Genomic DNA, 19,617 nt, shown 5'->3' with positions numbered 1-19,617 from the left:
CGCGTAGACCGGCCCCACTCACCCTTGGCGGCTGCAGACTGCGCGTGGGCAGCCGGGGGAGCCCCTCGGCGGGAAGCCCAGCAGCCTGAGGCCCCGCAGCCGCCGTATGCCCGGACGGAGCATGGCGAGGCTGAGGGCGAGGGCGCGGGCATCGGCTCCCAAGCCAGAGGACTAAAGGGCAGGCGGGCGGGCGGGCGGGCAGGCGGGCGGGCGGGCGGGACCCTCCCCCGGACGAGGGGCGGGCTCCTGGCGGCGCGCGCTCCCGCCACTCGGTGCTGCACCGAGAGGCGCAATGGCACCGATCGAGGGGCCCAGAGTCAAGAAGGTGAGTTTCGGGGAGCCCGGGAGGTACTCAGCCCTCCTGGCCCGGGGGCTCCACCTCAGTCCCTGGCCAAGCTCTGCGGCCCGGGCGAGGCACCTGGAGGGCTCTGAGCCTCCGTTTACCCCCTCGCGAGTCGGCAGGACTACAGTACCGCCTCGGTGTCAGAATGAGATAGCAATCTTAGGTACCAGCTATGGAGCCTCGCCTCGGTACCTGCACCGCGCTAGTGCTCTATGCAAATTATCTCCGCTTCACTTTTATTCCCACTTTACAGGTGAGGAAACTGAGGCTCAGAGTCAGCAGACTAGTTCAGGCTCATAGATCGGGTCCAGGTGGAGCAGGTATTTGAAATACAGCCTTTCAGACTTAGATGGCGCTCACGTTTTCTACCCTCAGCCCACCTGCACCCACAGCTCTTCCACTCAACTGTCCCAAAGCGCGTTCCTCTCACGTTTGAAGAAGAGCGGTTGTCTGAACCCCCCAAGCCTCGCACTGGCCTGAAACCAGTCCCAGACGCGGACACCTCAGACCCGCAGCGGGGATTAGGGTGGGGGTGTGCTGGGCGGAGGGGTAGGGGCTCCACCTCATGTAGTCCGGCAGTTACGGTCTCCTAGCTCCCCTTTCCTGATGTGCTTCCCAGCTGTCGCCCTGTTCCCCCATTTTCACACTAGATGCGCGCGTGGTGGGGAGGAGACGTGACAAAACACAATCAGGAAGGGCGTGAACTTGGGCGCGGAACATCTCCAAACTCCTCAAAGCGAGCCACCTGTGCCAGATAATTCAGAAGAGAGGGTGGGCAAGGCAGCGACAGGATAGAAGTGGAAACGTGCACCACCATTTCATTTATACTAAAAAGATAGGGGCAACCAAGATGCCCCACAGTCCTGGCTCTGTAAATAAAGATCACTCACTTAATAAGCTATTAGGCAGCCAATTAAAAAGTTGAGTGTGGAAACAGGCAAAGTGCTTTGGCAATAAGTTACAAAAGGAGATATGAAATGTCACAGACTGATCCCAACTATATTAAAAATATTTATACACACACTGTACAGAAATACACAATAATGATAGTAATAATATAAGATGTGGAATATGAGTTTAAAAAACTTAACAAAAAACATATTTTGGATATATTTTTCTGGTTATAAAAGTAAAATATGGGCATTGAAGAAAATAAGCATGATAAAAAGAAGAACCTTATGATGATTTCTTTCTCTAATATTATGTTTACTTTTCAGTTCATTTCTTTAAAGGTTTTTTTTTTTTTTTCCTTCAATATGCTTTCCCTGTTCTGTTTCCTGCTGGGCTCTGCTCTTTGCAACACCAAGATTTTCATACAAGAGCCCATGCTAATATGGGCCTGGGAGTTAAATGTTAGTGGGGTAGAGCTAAGCTCACCACTCTTCTCAGCTAACAGGTGCATCTTAAGTATTCATTTAACTGCCACAGAGGACAGCTCCAATTGCTTTCTTTAATACAAATGAGCAGTCCTGGTAGCAATTTCAGGCAGATGGAGAGAGATTTTAAGTAGACTGGACCTCTGGCAGCTTCCTGCCACAAAGTGAAGTTGCCCTACTCCTCTGTATGTGAATAAAGGTGCCCTGAAGCCAGATCTTAAATCCAAGAGGTTTAAATACTGCTATCTGCAAAAAGAGGGCATCAGTGCCTCTCAGAGCTAACTCAGATCCCAGGGAGAGTCACTGCCAAACAGAAAGGGAGGCTGGAATGAAAATATAGATATAGTGCAAATAATTTACAGTGTTCTTTATTTTACACAGTCCTCTGTCATTTTAGAGCTATATTTAGATTGTAAAGGTATAGCAGTTAACTGAGGTGTTAAGTCTAGCAGTGAAAGAAGGGCTAAAAGATGCTCTGATTGCATATCTTGATAATTTATTTTGCTAATAGCTGTTTAGAAAACTGGCAAAATTTTAAAATACTGGACAAACATCCAGATGACAGATAAAAATGTCTTACTTGTTATCATGAAGGCAACAGTCGAATTTCCACTATCATTTTCTTAAAACCCTAGCTAATTTTCTATTAAAGTATTATTTTTTTCCCTCCTTGTCAGGACCAAACTTGTAACATATGAGATACGTGACATTTTCAAAACAATCCAGTCATCTGCTAACTCTTGGCATAGTTTATTAAGGGCCTACTTCCCCTGTGGCTCAGATGGTAAAGAATCTGCCTGCAATGCGGGAGACCCAGGTTCGACCCCTGGGTCAGGAAGATCTCCTGGAGAAGGGAGTGGCAACTGACTCCAGTTTTCTTGCCTGGAGAATTCCATGGACAGAGAACCCTCACAGGCTACAGTCCATGGGATCGCAAAGAATGGACACGACTAAGCGACTGTCACTTCACTTCACTTTGGGTGCCATATGAGGTGGAGAGACAAGAAGGTGACAAGACAGGCTTGTCACCTGAGCCTCAAGCATCTTACAGCCAAACAGAGGCAACAGGTAAGTGACCAGATATGCAACACAGATGATGGATGCAGGAATGGAAGCTAGAGACTTCAGCAAGAGACAAAAGGGGATGTAATCATAAATAAGAGTAGATCAGACAAGGCTTTGTTCTGGCAGCAGTGGAAGATAGTTTAGAGCAGGCTGGAGTGAACTGGAGACCATTATAACAGTCCAGGGCAGTAAGGATAGGGGAGGGGGCATATGTGAGATGCGTTAAATAGATATGCTTGGTGTGACCCTATGACAGATCGGATGTGGGAGGTGAGAGATCAACCTATAATAGCCAGATTGTGTGTTAATATTTTCCCCTCTAGAATTGTTGAATGTGTAATATTCAATCCAACTCTTAACAAAGTTAGCTTCATTGAAATACGTTAGATTTTCAATTTGGAATTTGAGACAAATGATGATACCTTTGATTCTCTCTTCCACATCCCTCCACAGCATTTAGTCATTACCCTGTACTGTGATGGTCTGTCGATATAATGGCCTTCCCCAAGGCAACCAGAACTTAGAGCTTCTTGAGGGCAGTGACCATTATTCCAATGTTTATCCCTCTTGCCTAGAAACTGGATCTAGTATGTGGGAAGGTCTCAGTGGAAGTTTAAGTCCTTTTTATGTTTCAAAAGTACAAAATGAAAGGAGCAAATTTCACTCTATGGAGGGAGTAGGGAGAGAGGTGAGAATCATAGAATACATTAACATTTCTTCTACATTCAGCTAAAATTTATCTTTGGATATGAAGTATGGAAAAATAACCAGAGTCAGGAGCTCTCTCTGCCAAAACAGTGTTGCTGGTTGACACAGCTGGGCTGCATTCCACTTCCCTCCACAGGAAAACGGCGGAGGACAGTGGCCTGGGGTTTAGCCTCAGGGCAGCCACTTCTAACATACTTTCCTGAGCTGCAGATGTGACTGGTTACAAGGGGCAGCTCCCCTATTCACGCACTGCTCTGTGTCCAGCTGTAGGCAGAGTTGAGATGAACTGGCTGATATTCTCACTAAAAGGTTGTATCTTCAAACCAATTCAAGCTAGTTAAGATTCATACAATTTTCACACAACAGTAGGATACAAATTTTATTCAAGTTCCCATAGACTATAAACTAGGAGACACTTGATGCTTTTCAGATCTTCTATATTCTTGTCTTTCTGTATATTCATTCTACTAATTTTTGAGAATTTGATATTGAAACCCCAACTAAAAATCTTAATTTATCTACTTAAAAAATAAACTATACATAACTTTGTTCTGTATTTCCCAAGTCTCCTGTAAATGTGTTATCATACTTTCAAAATTGTAAAAATAAAAGAGAAAAAGGTTATATCTTCAACTAATGTAGTCTATGCAAGAAGGATAAGGATTCCCATGGGGCTATTTGCAGTTTTTATAAATCAAAAGGAAGGTCTCTCTGGAAGAAAATGACACTTGACAAATGACCTGAAGGAAATGAGAGGATGAACCATGTAGGTATCTGGGGACGTACTTTATACTCAATGGACACCATTAGCCCTTGGATAACTGCTCTGGATGCAATCTTTTATTCAGGTTATAGGTGGGCTGACTAGAAAGGAGGCAAAAGAGAGACTAGATTAGAAATTTAGAAGGTCTGACGTCTACTGTTTTAGCTACTGAGCTCTATGATCTTGAGCAATTCACTCAGCCTCTCTGAACCTCAGTTTCCTCATTTATGAAATTGCAATAAAAACTGTCTGTCCTGCCTAGCTCCCAGACTTGTTAGGAGTACCAAATGATAACAAGTCTGGGGACATCCCGGAAAAATGTAGGGCAGAACTATGAAATGCTGTGTCTAGTAGGATTATGTCCAATGGTTCACACAAAAAAAGAGGTTTATTTTTCTCACCTAAAAAATGCAGTCACGGTCCACGGCCTCTGCAGCTCCTCTAAGCTGTGGTCAAGACACCAGGCTGCAGGTATCAGCCTGTGCCCTCAGCCCTAGCACGTGGCTTTCAATGGCATGGCTGCAAGATGATGGCTGTGGCACCAGGACTTGAGCTGATAGTCCAGACAGGAAGGAGAAAAAGGGACAAGATGGAAGGGTGTGGGCATCTCTATCAGGAAAACAAATCTCTTCTAGAAATTTTCAGCAGGCTTTCACTTAGACCCATCGGCCACCACTGTATCACACGGCCAGTCCCCCACAGCAAAGGAGCCTGAGACCCGAGAATTTTTTTTAAGTTGGGGACATTGTCTCCCCAAACAAAATACATTAGCAAACACGAGGAGAAAAAAATGAATGTTAGTTAGGCGATAAGCAGTGTCTACCACAAACATCTTGAAAAATCAAAATATCATGGAATCAGCATTTTCACTATAATTTGATTCATATTAAATGGTATTTAAGAAAAAATAGTCACAGAACTTGGGGCAAAACAAGTACCTGGATTGTCCAATAGAGTCTACTCAAGTTTTCTGAAATACTATCAGGCACAGATGATTTTCACAAAACTGGAGCTGTAAGACCACTGTACCCACCTTTCCTACAACTGGAAACTGCTTTTAGGAAAAATAAAAAGAAGGTGATTTTTCTTTCTATTCTTCAGGGCCTTTTGGAATGTCTGGATAGTGGGGAGGTTGTGGTTGGAGATGGCAGCTTCCTCCTAACTCTGGAGAAGAGGGGCTACATGAAGGCCGGGCTCTGGACTCCAGAAGCCGTAGTAGAGCATCCAAACGCAGGTCGGTGCCAGCATCACCCTCAGTGGTTAACTGGGTGACAATTGCTTAGATCTGGCTGAGAGAAGCTAAACAGCGAGTGTTTTCTAAGCACTGTTTCACTTGCCAGAATTGCTAAGATGTGGTGATACTGGCTGTAAACGAATCAAATAGAAGAAATGGCTTCTCTCTCTCCCATCCTCCCCACTCTTGCATGTGTGTGTGAGCTCTCTCTCTCTCCCTCACACACATACACTTACATCTTTATGCATAGGGAGTGCTAAAATATATATCCTAATATTTGTTCCATGAATATTTATTTACCTTATGTATATTCAAGAGTTTCCGTAACACAAGAAAACTATTATTGCTTCAGAATCATCTGTCTGGCTAATTTGCATATGATATTAAAACAGTATGTTTGATAGGGATGATTAATGGTAATTCCAGGTGACTCAGCTGGTAAAGTATCCGCCTGCAATGCGGGAGACCTGGATTTGATCCCTGGGTTGGGAAGATCCCCTGGAGAAGGGAATGGCTACCCACTCCAGTATTCTGGCCTGGAGAATTCCATGGACTGTATAGTCCATGGAGTCACGAAGTTGGTCACAACTAAGAAACTTTCACTTTTCACTTTTAAACTTAACAGAGCTTAGACAGGAGACAACCAGGTTCTGTTGTGGGGAGAAAAGGGGCAAAGAAATAAACACAGTTTTACTTCGTCCTCTTGGCTGAAAAAAAAACAAAAAACAAAAAAGAGTTGGAGGTAGAAACTGTGATAGAATTGGTTGGTAACATCAAATTGAAACTTTAATTCTGTAAAGTTTGCTCTTCTTTGTATTTGCTTCCTAAATTAAAGTGGGAAATACAGCCAAAGAAGAAATGGGTGAAACAGGATACAAGCTGGGATGGGACTTTTGATTTGTTCTCCTTTTGTTCATACATGCACAGTGTGTCAGACAAACATGGGTTTTACTGACCAGCTGAGTGACCCTGGGCAAGTCATTTGACCTCTGAGGATGAGTTTCTTCATCTGTCACACGGGAGCATGACATGGGCTGCTTGTGAGGACTCATGAGTTAACCCACATGAAATGCCCAGCATATAAGTACCCAATGGCCACGATTACTGTTCCATCAGACACTCAGAGTTAGATGGTAGGACAAAGTTCTGTCTTTCTGGTGTTAGCAGAGAGACTTCATCTGGCCCAAGAAGAACTCATTCTTAATTGTAGAAGATCTTTTTTGCACTCTCAGGAACAAAGTGCTGAAATAGTAGGATGGAGATTGAAGTGGGGGGAGAGGGATGAAGAGCAAGAGGAAGGCGAGTCCGATGGACAAGGAAAGCTCTCTGGCCGCGTCTCCCAGCTGCTTGACTCGACCCCATTTGGTGGGGGCTCTACCATCTGCATTCTGCCTGCTGTGAGAATTCCCTCATTCTACTTGGAGGGCTTCCCACTACTGACTATAAGTAGACCAGCTACATCCTTCTTGACACTGGCAAATGAATAAACCCTTGTTATACCAAGAGACCAAGGATCAGTGGGCCAACCCAGCCTTAAGGCCTGCCTGTGACTGCACCAGGCCAAGAGGCCCATTGGCAGGTCAACATGAGGTTACTTTCAACAGCCCCCGTTTGGTATGGACTCTGCCTTTTCCCATCCCTGAATTCTACTGACCTGAATCTGCAATTTCTGTATAAGTACTTGGTTTGGAAGTGTGTATGATTGAAAGAGATGTGAGTGGATGAGCTGCTGCTAAAAATGATAGTTTCTGTGATTTTTTTACTTTTTCAAAATTTCAATGGAAAATAAAAAACAACTCCTTGGCAGTTCACCAGCTCTCACATGGAATTCTTGAGGGTGGGATCAGATGTCATGCAGACTTTCACTTTTTCTGCCCGTGAGAACAATATGGAAAGCCTGGTAGACTGCACTGTGGCAGCTGGGGGTGGGGTGGGGTGGGAAGAGGGGTCATCTATAATAGAAATAACCTCCTGAAGAGAATCCATGGAACTGACCTGATGCTGTACTGTGCTTTATTACAAATTCCTCCACATAGAATATTCATTAAGTAATTCATCATTATGTAAACTTATGTAAAAAAATAATTATTTTTTGTCTGTTTATCTAGGGGAAGGGTAGAGGATGGGACTGGGGGAAAACAGGCTATTGGAAGGGCATGGCCATTCTCCGTGCTAGGTTTTTGTTGAGAAAGGACACTACAGATCTCTACCTTCTCATTTCACATTCTTCTTTTTCTGACATCTGCAGACAGGATGGTTCCAGGGAAGACAGCATCACTGGCTAGGAATGAGGAGAACTGGGTTTGATACCCAACTTTGCCATCTACTGGCTGTGTGATAACATGTTTACATGCACTGGGTTGTTGGGAAAAATGGATAAGGTGAAGGCTATGGAAGTATTGCTAGATATTCTGCAAATGGAGAGTATTAATACTTGTAAACATTAACGCCTATTTATTCATTCAACCAACCAACATTTACTGAGTACCTGTTATAGTCCATTCTCTGTGCTAAATACAGAGACAATACAAAGGCATAGACTCTATTCTGAAGTGGCTCACAGCCCAGTGGGGAGGCCCATGCATGCGTGCTAAGTCGCTCAGTCGTGTCTGACTCCTTTTAATCCAATGGACTGTAGCCCTCCAGGCTCCTCTGTCCATGGGATTCTCCAAAACTGAGCATTCACTAAGACCAGCGTGGTAAGTACAATAATGGAAATACAAGCTCATTGGGAGTACAGGAGATGGTACCCAACTCTGCTGGTCTTCTCGAACTTCAGGTTAAACCAGTGACTTGTACTCATGCCACTTGCTCATTGCCCTCTTTGTTACTTATTACATTCCACGTTTCAAATGCCAGGCTCACCATGTGAACTCTTGCTCTCTAACTTCAGTGGGAAGCTGTAAACAACCGCTGCCTGTGACCTCGCCAGAGAAGTAGCTGACAAAGGGGATGCTTTGGTAGCAGGGGGGATCTGCCGGACATCGTTGTACGCACACCACAAGGATGAAGTTAGAATTAAAAAGCTTTTTCGACTATAGCTAGAGATTTTTGCCAGGAAAAATGTAGATTTCTTGATTGCAGAGGTAAGCCAATGTTATAGGGAAAAAATTAACTCTATTTTGATATAACTGCATAGTCTTCAACTTTCATAAGAGTATGGGACTGCCCTGTGGCCTCATTCCCTCCCTGTGCATGGTCAAAGGTTTGCTTACATGCACTATGGTCAAAGCCAACATCCTCTCGCTTGTGTGCTAGATTCTCTGTGAAGCCAAAGAACAGAGCCAGGACAGGCCGACCTGTAGCCTTTGGTTTCATTCTGGGTGGTTGCAGCAGCTGACTCTTGGGGGACCCTACAATGTAGGGTAAGTGAACAGGGACAGGAATTCTGGGAGCATCTTCTCCTACAGGAGAGGCAGGGCAGGAAGGAGCTGGGGGCTGGGGAGCAGAGGCTGTCAGGGAGCGAAACCTAGGGGACAGGCAGCTGCTGGGGCTCCTCCAGGCCCCCCAGTAACACTCAGGGCCAAGCAGTGTTTACTTGCCCACCTCCGTCCATGCCTTGCTCACCCCATCTCTCCACTTTCACTAAAGTTGTAACACATGAGCAATATTTTGAAGTTAGAATCAATAAAAGTTGTCACTGACTACACATGAAGTCCCAGAGTATTCTCTTCCTCCCATCCCCCTAATTTCCCATCATGATTGCTACTGTCTGAGTCAAGGCCTCAACCCAGGTTTTACCCTTGACAAGGACAATAGCCTCCCAACTGCCAGTTCCCCAGTCATCCTACCGAGTCTATGAGAAACCTTGCTTCATCATCCTTCTCAAGGCTTAGGGCTACCCATGCCTGGCTAATCCACCTGGAAAGTCATCTACAAAAATGAAGGCAAACTCCACCCTGCATGTTCTCCACATGGGTGAGAACATAAGTTTGTTTTTTAAAAGCCTCTCTTTTGACTTTCTCCACGATTCCATTGCTTCTGCAGAATCTAAGTCAAGAAGGAAGAAACACAGAGATTTCTGCTAGCTTTTCTCCACCTACTTAAACTAAGATCAGCTCTTCAATTGTGGCTCTTTAGGGGGTTCCTTAAGTGCAGGGGACGCACCGCAGCAAATGGCCTGGGTTTACCAGACAAGGTGTCCTCTCCACCATCAGCAAAGACACTCAATAGGTACCCCTCCCTTCTCTGGGCCTCAGTATTCTCACCTGGGGAAATAATCAGATTTCCATTCCTATTTTATGAAGCACTTATGAATAACAGGGCTTCCCAGGTGGCTCGGTAGTAAAGAATCCTCCTGCCAATGCAGGAGACACAGGAGACATGGTTTCAATTCTCGGGTCAGGAAGATCCCCTGGAGAAGGAAATGGCAACCCACTCTAGTACTCTTGCCTGGAAAATCCCTGAACAGAGGAGCCTGATGGGCTACAGTCCCTGGGGTCAGACAGAGTAGGACATGACTTAGAGACTGAACGTGGTCATGAGTGTATGACTATCTAACTAGAAGTGAATAGAAAAGTATTTTGGTGCTCGCTTCGGCAGCACATATACTAAAATTGGAACGATACAGAGAAGATTAGCATGGCCCCTGCGCAAGGATGACACGCAAATTCGTGAAGCGTTCCATATTTTTACAGCCTTCAGAATGGGAGAAAATAATAGCAAATGAAGCAACCGACAAACAACTAATCTCAAAAATATACAAGCAACTCCTACAGCTCAACTCCAGAAAAATAAACGACCCAATCAAAAAATGGGCCAAAGAACTAAATAGACATTTCTCCAAAAAAGACATACAGATGGCTAACAAACACATGAAAAGATGCTCAACATCACTCATTATCAGAGAAATGCAAATCAAAACCACTATGAGGTACCATTTCACACCAGTCAGAATGGCTGCGATCCAAAAGTCTACAAATAATAAATGCTGGAGAGGGTGTGGAGAAAAGGGAACCCTTTTACACTGTTGGTGGGAATGCAAACTAGTACAGCCACTATGGAGAACAGTGTGGAGATTCCTTAAAAAACTGGAAATAGAACTGCCTTATGATCCAGCAATCCCACTGCTGGGCATACACACTGAGGAAACCAGAAGGGAAAGAGACACGTGTACCCCAATGTTCATCGCAGCACTGTTTATAATAGCCAAGACATGGAAGCAACCTAGATGTCCATCAGCAGATGAATGGATAAGAAAGCTGTGGTACATATACACAATGGAGTATTACTCAGCCATTAAAAAGAATACATTTGAATCAGTTCTGATGAGGTGGATAAAACTGGAGCCTATTATACAGAGTGAAGTAAGCCAGAAGGAAAAACATAAATACAGTATACTAACGCATATATATGGAATTTAGAAAGATGGTAACAATAACCCAGTGTACGAGACAGCAAAAGAGACACTGATGTATTGAACAGTCTTATGGACTCTGTGGGAGAGGGAGAGGGTGGGAAGATTTGGGAGAATGGCAATGAAACATGTAAAATATCATGTAGGAAACGAGTTGCCAGTCCAGGTTCGATGCATGACGCTGGATGCTTGGGGCTGGTGTACTGGGACGGCCCAGAGGGATGGTATGGGGAGGGAGGAGGGAGGAGGGTTCGGGATGGGGAACACATGTATAACTGTGGCGGATTCATTTTGATATTTGGCAAAACTAATACAATTATGTAAAGTTTAAAAATAAAATAAAATTAGAGGAAAAAAAAAAAAAGAAAAGTATTTTGAAGTGTAAATCATAAAAAACTATTACTATTCACTATTCTTCAGAGACCACCCTAGTTACATTAAAACAAAAAAGAGTCCAAAATTTATAAGTAAAACTTTTGTTCCTTCAAAGTCATAATTTTAAGTACTTAATTACTTTAAAATCTTTTTAATTAGTAGTATAATATCTGAATGAAAATCTATATGTTATTGTTAAAAGAATTAAAATTTACTGAGAAAAAATATTCTTTAGTCAGTCTGATAGAGACACATTTCTTAGCACATTTTGTTATATATATTTGGTAATTTTTATAACTATTTTTTGCAACATTTATGGTCTACCACTTAAAGTGTGCTTTCTATTTGGACCAATAGAAAAACATTAAATTTCTCTTAGTATTTTGAACACGCTGTAGAAGTCTTAAAAGAATCTGGAGAGCCTGTGGCAGCCACTATGTGTATCGGCCCAGAGGGAGACATGCATGGTGTAACACCTGGAGAATGTGCTGTGAAGCTGGTGAAGGCAGGTGATGTGGACCCATGGTGTGATAAGCAGTTCAGTTATTGTTTATGAAATTTAACAATGTTTCTTAAGATTGGGAGAGCAGTTTGGAAGTAAAATCATTAATAGGAATTGATTTATCAGTAAAACTTAAGAAGTGAAGGCGGATAGCTAATTTCTAAGGCACCTTCCAACTATTAAAAAAAAGATCTCTGTGTCTAGTTTTGTGCCAGTACCAAACTGTACTGTACCAGGGGCTTCCCTGGTGGCTCAGAGGTTAAAGCGTCTGCCTGGAATGTGGGAGACCCGGGTTTGATCCCCAGGTCAGGAAGATCCCCTGGAGAAGGAAATAGCAACCCACTCCAGTACTCTTGCCTGGAGAATCCCATGGAGGGAGGAGCCTGGTAGGCTACAGTCCATGAAGTTGCAAAGAGTCAGACACGACTGAGCAACTTCACTTCACCAAAATGTACTTGGTACAAACTACCAAACTGTATCTTTGTGGTACCGACAGAAGTCAGGGAGCTTGATTCCTCCAGCTCTGTTCCTCTTTCTCAAGATTGTTTTGGTTATTCAGCGTCTTCTGTGTTTGCATACAAATGTTAAAATTATTTGTTCTAGTTTTGGGGAAAATGCCATTCATAATTTGATAGGAATTACATTGAATCTGTAGATTGCCTTGGGTAGTATGATCATTTTTAAAGTATTGATTCTTCCAATCCAAGAGCACTATATATCTTTCCATTTGTCTGTGTCATGTTCAATTTCTTTCATCAGTGTTGTATAGCTTTCAGAGTACAGGTCTTTTGCCTCCTTAGGTAAGTAGGTTTATTCCTAGGTATTTTATTCTTTTTGATTCAATGGTAAATGGGATTGTTTCCTTAATTTCTCTTTCTGATGTTTTGTTGTTAGTCTATAGAAATGAAGTCAGAGAAAGACAAATATCATATCATATCACTTACATGTGGAATCTAATAAAATAATACAAACGAATGTATTTACCAAACAGAAAAAGACTCATAGACTTAGAAAACAAACTTATAGTTACCAAAGGGGAACAGGAAGTGGGAAGAGACAAATTAAGAGTTTGGGGTTAACAGATACACATTTCTATGTATAAAATAGATAAACAACAAGGACCTACTGTATAGGACAGGGAACTATATTCAATATCTTGTAATAACCTATAATGAAAAAGAATCTGAAAAAGAATATATATATTTAGATATATGTTTAACTGAATCACTTCACTGTACATCTGAAACTAACACAGCATTGTAAATCAACTAGACTTCAATTTTAAAAAATAAACAAGTGAATAAATTGTGAAACAAGTAAATAAATGTATTTCTTTGCACAGGGGCCTCAGTTGTTGGTGTGAACTGCCGATTTGGACCCTGGACCAGCCTGAAGACAATGAGCCTCATGAAGGAAGCCCGACAGGCTGCAGAGCTGAAAGCGCCCTTGATGGTGTGGTCCCTGGGGTTCCACATGCCCGACTGTGGCAAAGGAGGGTTTCTGGATCTCCCTGAATATCCCTTTGGTGAGCTCGGGCGCATATGAGCAATCTTGTGATTTCTTGTGACAAAATAGAAATGACTGTAAGGAACAACTATAATACAACACAGACTTATGATACGAGATTGCATAAGACAAAGGCTTTCAAGTCAACCAAAAATGAGCTATTTGAAGAACTCATACTCTAAAATTTAGTTTTGTCATTGGAAAAAAAAAAAATTTGAAAACAGAGGTGGTAACAGAAGTACCATATCTATAGTATTACAGTGCTGGAGCCCAGAGTTGCAACCAGATGGGATATTCAAAAGAACGCCAGAGAAGCCTACAACCTGGGGGTCAGGTACATAGGCGGGTGCTGTGGCTTTGCGCCCTATCACATCAGAGCGATTGCAGAGGAGCTGGCCCCAGAGAGGGGATTTTTGTCACCAGCTTCAGAAAAACATGGCAGCTGGGGAAATGGTCTCAATACACACACCAAACCCTGGATTAGAGCCAGGTAGGAATTTTTAAATTAACATTACTATTTTCCTCTAATCTCATTTATTGTTAACATTATGCATGCACATGGTAATAAAAATTCATAAGTATAGCGATGTATAAAATGAAGGGTAAAAGCCACTCCATTCCTGACATCCATCCTATCCCAAGGATAACCTATTTGCCATTCATATTTTGAAGTCTTGTTCCTCTAACTTTTGTTTCATCAATTTTAAGTGGTAATTATGAAAGCTGAAAAATTTAAATCAGATGATCTTCCCACTTTCCCTGTTCTCCTTTTGCCAATTTTGCCTTGTCACATTTTTGCTTATTCTGTTAGTTATCTTTACAAGTTGGAATTTCATATTTAACCACCTATTTTTTAATCCATTAATATAAGGCAGTATCTCTTGATTCCATTCTCTGTAAAATAAGAATTGACTCCCTCTATTTCCTCCCGCTTTTCCTCCCTCATGTACTTGGTTTCTTTATGGTATACCATTCCTTTTAGATCATCAGTGTTTATAACTAAACACAGTATAAGAAAACACAATGGCAATTCAGTAATTAAGTGTTCAATTCCATGTGAAATCAAAACTTGGAACTTGTTTCAAGCTTAAAATTCTCCTTTTTTCTAGCAGAAGATTTTAACATGTAGGAAGACAGGGATGGCTCTTCTGATCTTTCTCTTTCTCTGTCTTGCTCCCAACCCTCCCTTCCCATATTGCTGACCACTCTTTCTGACCTCTTCAGATTCAAAGAGTGAGGAGAGAAGCTGGAAAAGCAGTAAACTGCTACTGCCTGACGGGCACGCTGTTACCAGACCACACGCCCTGGGCCTGGCAGGTCCTCATGAGCGTATTTACAGCTCTTCAGAGGTTTCCACCAGGAAATTTTGTTATTTCTCATGCCACAGGCATTGCATTTTTCTGTAAAATTTTTTTCTCTGCTTCACTCTCAGATCCTGACTTTCTCAATGGATCAACTACAGATATACCCTATTTGTGAGAGTCTCATTTTCCTTCTTGGTGTTTCTCTTGAGCCTGATTTTAGGCGCACCCTCTCCTATTAGGCTCAAAACTGACTACAAGACTTTTCATCCTTCCTTCATGGAGACGAATTCTAAGAGCGTGGTCTAATCTCAATTTAACCACAAGCAAAGTATCCGACTCATTGGTCTCTATGATCTGATTTTCCAGTGTTTAGTCAGTGAGTGAGTCAGCTGACTGGCTCTTAGCCACCTACTCTGAAAATTCTGCAGTGTCCGTCTTGCTTTAATATCTGATCTCTATCGTATCTTGTGCCACTAATCAAATTTCCAACCTAATATCTTGGTACTATGTCATGATTTTCTAAACATTATTCATTACAGAACCAAGAGAAATAGGAATAAACCTATTTCACAGAACCTGAGCCCTGTGTAGGAGAATGTTCCAAGCATCAAGGTCAAACTGAGTCTTTCCTTTTACATTTCATTCATAGTCCAAATTCAGACATTTTAATTTACATCATAGATGGACTACAACTTCCTTTATACAACATTTGGTTTTACAGGAAAGTCTAATTAACTTTCTTTTCTATTTTTGAAAGAAGAATAACAGGCCTTCCCCTTCTCTAAGGTTCTCCAGTATCTAAATTATGCTGTTTGTTACAATCAATCACTTTATTGTTGGAGACATTTTTCTGGGAGGCTTCTTAAATCACTGTTCTGTTTCGAATTATCCTCTTCCCATCTCCCTCTCTCTTTCCCCTGTCAAACAATGCCATCCCTTTTCCATCTTTCATAAACCAGCTATCTTCTCTGCCATCTTCTCTAATCAGTGCTATTATGTCTTTAATCCATTTTTGTACTTTATCCATTTCAGTGGGGAAGAGATTTAGAATAGTCTCCATTTTTGAACTGGGACAATTTTCTGAATGCAAATATGTTTAGATTGTAGACGTACGCAAGAAATCATTTAGGCAAACATTTCTCCTGAAATGTATGTATTTCTGAATGTATTTCTGAAATGTATTCAGAAAGATTTTTTTTAAGGTCTCATGCTTAGAAAAAAAAACAACTAAATAGAAATATAATTAAAAGGTGAGGAAAGCATACTTTGATGATGATTAAAATAGTTCAGATAAGTGAGAAATGGCTTATTTTAATATACATTGTCTAAGGATCTTTGAAATTCATTAGCAACTTAAAACATTATTCTGTAGACTAAAGACAGACATTTCTTGTACCCTAAACTCCCAAACATACTGATGTTCACAAAACTTCGTAATTACCCAAAAACCTATAGACTTCTGACATTTTCATCATCCAAAAAAACTGGCTTATTAGTTGTTTAATAGGTAAAGTGAAAAAACCTGTAAAAATATTTTTAACACAAAAGTCTGTGACCAGGAACCTTGTGTTCTTTCTTTTTCTAAAAACAAGATACAAATACTGAGTAATTTGTATTCTGTTTTTAGTTTCTGAAGAATTTTACTTTGTCTCCTTATGTTAAAAACTGGCTTCAGGGGCTTCCCAGGTGGCTCAGCGGTAAAGAATCCACCTGCCATTGCAGGAGACACGGGTTCAGTCCGTGGTCAGGGAGAATCGAACATGCCTCAGAGCAATTAAGCACAGGCACCATGACTGTTGAACCTGTGCTCTGAGCCCGGAAACCTCAACTTCTGAGCCCGAGAACTGAAGCCACTGAAACCTGCGCTTTCTAGAGCCTGTGTTCCTCAGCAAGAGAAGACACTGCAATGAGAAGCCCATATGCTGCAGCTAGAGAGCAGCCTCCGCTCATGGCAATTAGAGAAAAGCCCACGCACCAGTGAAGACCCCGAACAGCCAAAAGTAAATTGATTAAAATTTTTTAAAAACTGGCTTCATATACTTGTCATTATGTTAAAATATTGAATAGGGTTAGAAGGATCCTGCTAGATATTTCTGGATGAATAAAATTCACAAAAACATGTAAAATTCAAACACATTGTCTTTTTCTGTAAGGTGATTTGAAACCCCTGACTGTTATTAAGAATATAAATATGGAAAGACTCCTGAAATTAATGGATATGGGCACAGTTTTTCTGTGTATATGTTAAAACTGAAATTCAACTTTAGCCTGATCATCCACCAAACTTAGGTGTATTTAGCCTACACACACACACACATAATATATTGACTTATACAATAGACATAAATCTTTTAATTGATTAACTATATATCTTTTCAAACACAGGGCTAGAAGGGAGTATTGGGAAAATCTGCGGCTGGCTTCTGGCAGACCTCTTTCTGTCCTTCATTGTCAAAGCCAGATGCCTAAGGAGTGATGAACGAAAATACTGAAATAGCAGAATGGGAAGAAATCCCCCTCAAGCCCCATCTGGAACCTTTCCATGCCTCTATCCTCAGCCTACCCTGATGTCTCAGCTGTTGAACAAGTGTCAGCTTATGCGCTGACAATTCAATACAGGGTTCATTTTACAGTCCTGCTGTGCTTAAGCGAGAGCTGGATGCTGGGCGAGATGCAAAGCTGATGAGAAAGGCTTCTCGTCCTCCAGGTACTGAGTGTCCAGTAGTGCTGTAGGACATCCCTTGGAAGGGCATCAAGAATAGTAAAACGTGTCAGTTAGAGTGAATGTGAGATTTTAAAATAACCCAAAGTTAGTGAGCAACAAACGCAGTGATTAATTCAGGTGACTAAACTAGGTACAGAAGGATAGAGCAGCATTCTAAACTAAAATTAAAGTAATGAGTCTGCCTTTCTTGAGTGATTTGTATAATGACTCCAAAGGCAATCCCAAAGGAACAGATGCATAAAATATTTTAGGATTTTTAAAAAATCATATAGCCTTCCAAAGTGATTAAATTCAAAGATAATTTTACTTAAAGGTATTAGGTCCCAGAATTTTTTCAGTGTATCTCTATAAATCATAAATATCTAGATTATAAACCACTAAGGACAAGACCATGCGAGATGCTTCTTATATTTTTCCTCAAAGTATTTAGCATTGTGCCAGGCATATAATAGATGCTCAGTGAAACACTTATTGTTGATTGTTTTAAATAAGTAAATAAATAAATTAAATAAGTAAAAATAGATTAACAGCTGAAGAAGACATTTATAAAAGTCAGAGTTGAAATTTGTCATAGTCTAATATTTTCTTGACATGTTTGAGCTATTTGTTATGTGCTGATTTCTCTATTTTTCAAAACAATATATCAATTTGTAATAATTAATAAAATTAAAAATAATTCATCTTTTATAAGTGTTTGAACATTTAAATTTCATGGATATTTTTGCAAAGTAATAGCAACAAGCATTTATTATGTTCCAGGCTCTTACTTCTCTCTCTCTCTCCCTCTCCTTATCTCTCTCTCCCCATCTCCTTCTCTCTCTCCTCTCTCTCTGTAATATATATATGTATGTATGACAAAAGTCATCCTAGATTTATGAAACACACAGATTTCATTTTGGGTATAATAAGTACAATGGTCAGAATAGAATGTTGATGAGACGGACATTGATAAAACTTCCAAGAGACAAACAGATAGCCAATAAAGTCTTTAAAAAATAGATTTCCTACATTGAAAGATTCAAATTTTATGTAATAATTGGATCAAATTTTAGGTAATAATAAAAACAAGTTGGGGAAAATTATTTCAAACCATGTGGTTCTAACTCCAATTTAATAAGATCAATAAAGTGCCCCCAAATAAAGTCAAGGAAGTATGGTCAGTTCCTCTCTGTTATTACCTTGGTCTGGTGATACTAGACAATGCATTTAGATAACTTAAAATAATGTAAAAGTGAATTAAAATTTATGTAGATGAAATGATTATATAGCTAGAAATCTCAAGATGATCTGGAAAGTTCTTACAAACAACAGTAGAATTCAGTAAAGTGACTGGTTGAAAATGTTATATACAAAAGTCATCACTTCTCTATACACATTCAACTATTTTGAAAGTATAGTGGATAAAGATCTATTTTATATTTTCAGCAAAATGATTAAATATCTAGGAATAATATTACAAAAAATGTGTAAGAGTTGTTGAAGTAAATTTGAAGATGCAAAATAAGATGAAGAAATCTATACACATGGTCCTGAGAAGGCAATGGCACCCCACTCCAGTACTCTTGCCTGGAAAATCCCATGGATGGAGGAGCCTGGTAGGCTGCAGTCCATGGGGTCGCTAGGAGTTGGACACGACTGAGCGACTTCACTTTCCCTTTTCACTTTCATGCATTGGAGAAGGAAATGGCAACCCACTCCAGTGTTCTTACCTGGAGAATCCCAGGGATGGGGGAGCCTGGTGAGCTGCCATCTATGGGGTCGCACAGAGTCGGACACGACTGAAGTGACTTAGCATAGCATAGCATAGCATACACATGGTCATAAAGAGAAAGACAGTATTTTAAGATGCAAAGTTATTCTAAATTGATTAATAAATGTAATAAAATCCCAGGGGAAAAATCATGAAGATTGAGGGGAAATAGACTTGCAAACTCTCAAGTTCACATGGGGGCAGATACTGTAGGGCTCATGAGAAAATTAGAAAAAGAGAGATAGTAAGAAAGGTGTGGCCTTGCCAGATAATCTCTATATATAACCTAGTGATTAAAGGCACCAGATATGATGAATTTTTAAAAATCAATGGAATATATATATATAGTAGGAATGTATTTTTAATTGTTTTTTAAAATTGTGATCAGAAAAGATGCTTGAAATGATTTCAATTTTTAAAATTTACCAAGGCTAGATTTGTGGCCCAGGATTTGATCTATCCTGGAGAACGTTCTGTGTGCACTTGAGAAAAATGTTTTGGGATGAAATGCCCTATAAATATCAATTAGGTCTAACTGGTTCATTGTATCATTTAAAGCTTATGTTTTCTTGCTAATTTTCTGTTTGGATGATCTATCCATAGGTGTGAG

The 19,617-nt window shown here is 40.9% G+C and overlaps 2 protein-coding genes across 2 annotated transcripts in view; one reads left to right on the top strand and one right to left on the bottom strand.

Annotated features, from left to right (window-relative positions):
- Positions 1-169, bottom strand: part of DMGDH (dimethylglycine dehydrogenase) — a 74,538-nt gene extending 74,369 nt beyond the window's left edge. Inside the window, exon 1 of the mRNA XM_010834596.1 lies at positions 23-169. Coding sequence (XP_010832898.1) covers positions 23-123 — 101 coding nt within the window. The 5' untranslated portion in view covers positions 124-169. The remainder of the gene's footprint in view (positions 1-22) is intronic.
- On the top strand, positions 169-17,929 carry LOC104984716 (S-methylmethionine--homocysteine S-methyltransferase BHMT2-like). Its single transcript, XM_010834599.1, is given in 6 exon segments — positions 169-325; positions 2,397-2,787; positions 5,357-5,489; positions 13,065-13,247; positions 16,918-16,966; positions 16,969-17,929. Coding segments are annotated over 5 exon segments (486 nt in total). The 5' UTR covers positions 169-325; positions 2,397-2,706; the 3' UTR covers positions 17,009-17,929.
- Positions 17,930-19,617: the final 1,688 nt, after the last annotated feature.

The sequence above is a fragment of the Bison bison genome, unplaced genomic scaffold, assembly GCF_000754665.1.
Source record: "Bison bison bison isolate TAMUID 2011002044 unplaced genomic scaffold, Bison_UMD1.0 scf7180017864034, whole genome shotgun sequence".
NCBI lineage: Eukaryota > Metazoa > Chordata > Mammalia > Artiodactyla > Bovidae > Bison > Bison bison.
The sequence above is the reverse complement of the archived record's forward strand: the minus strand, read 5'-3'. Positions and strand labels throughout refer to the sequence as shown.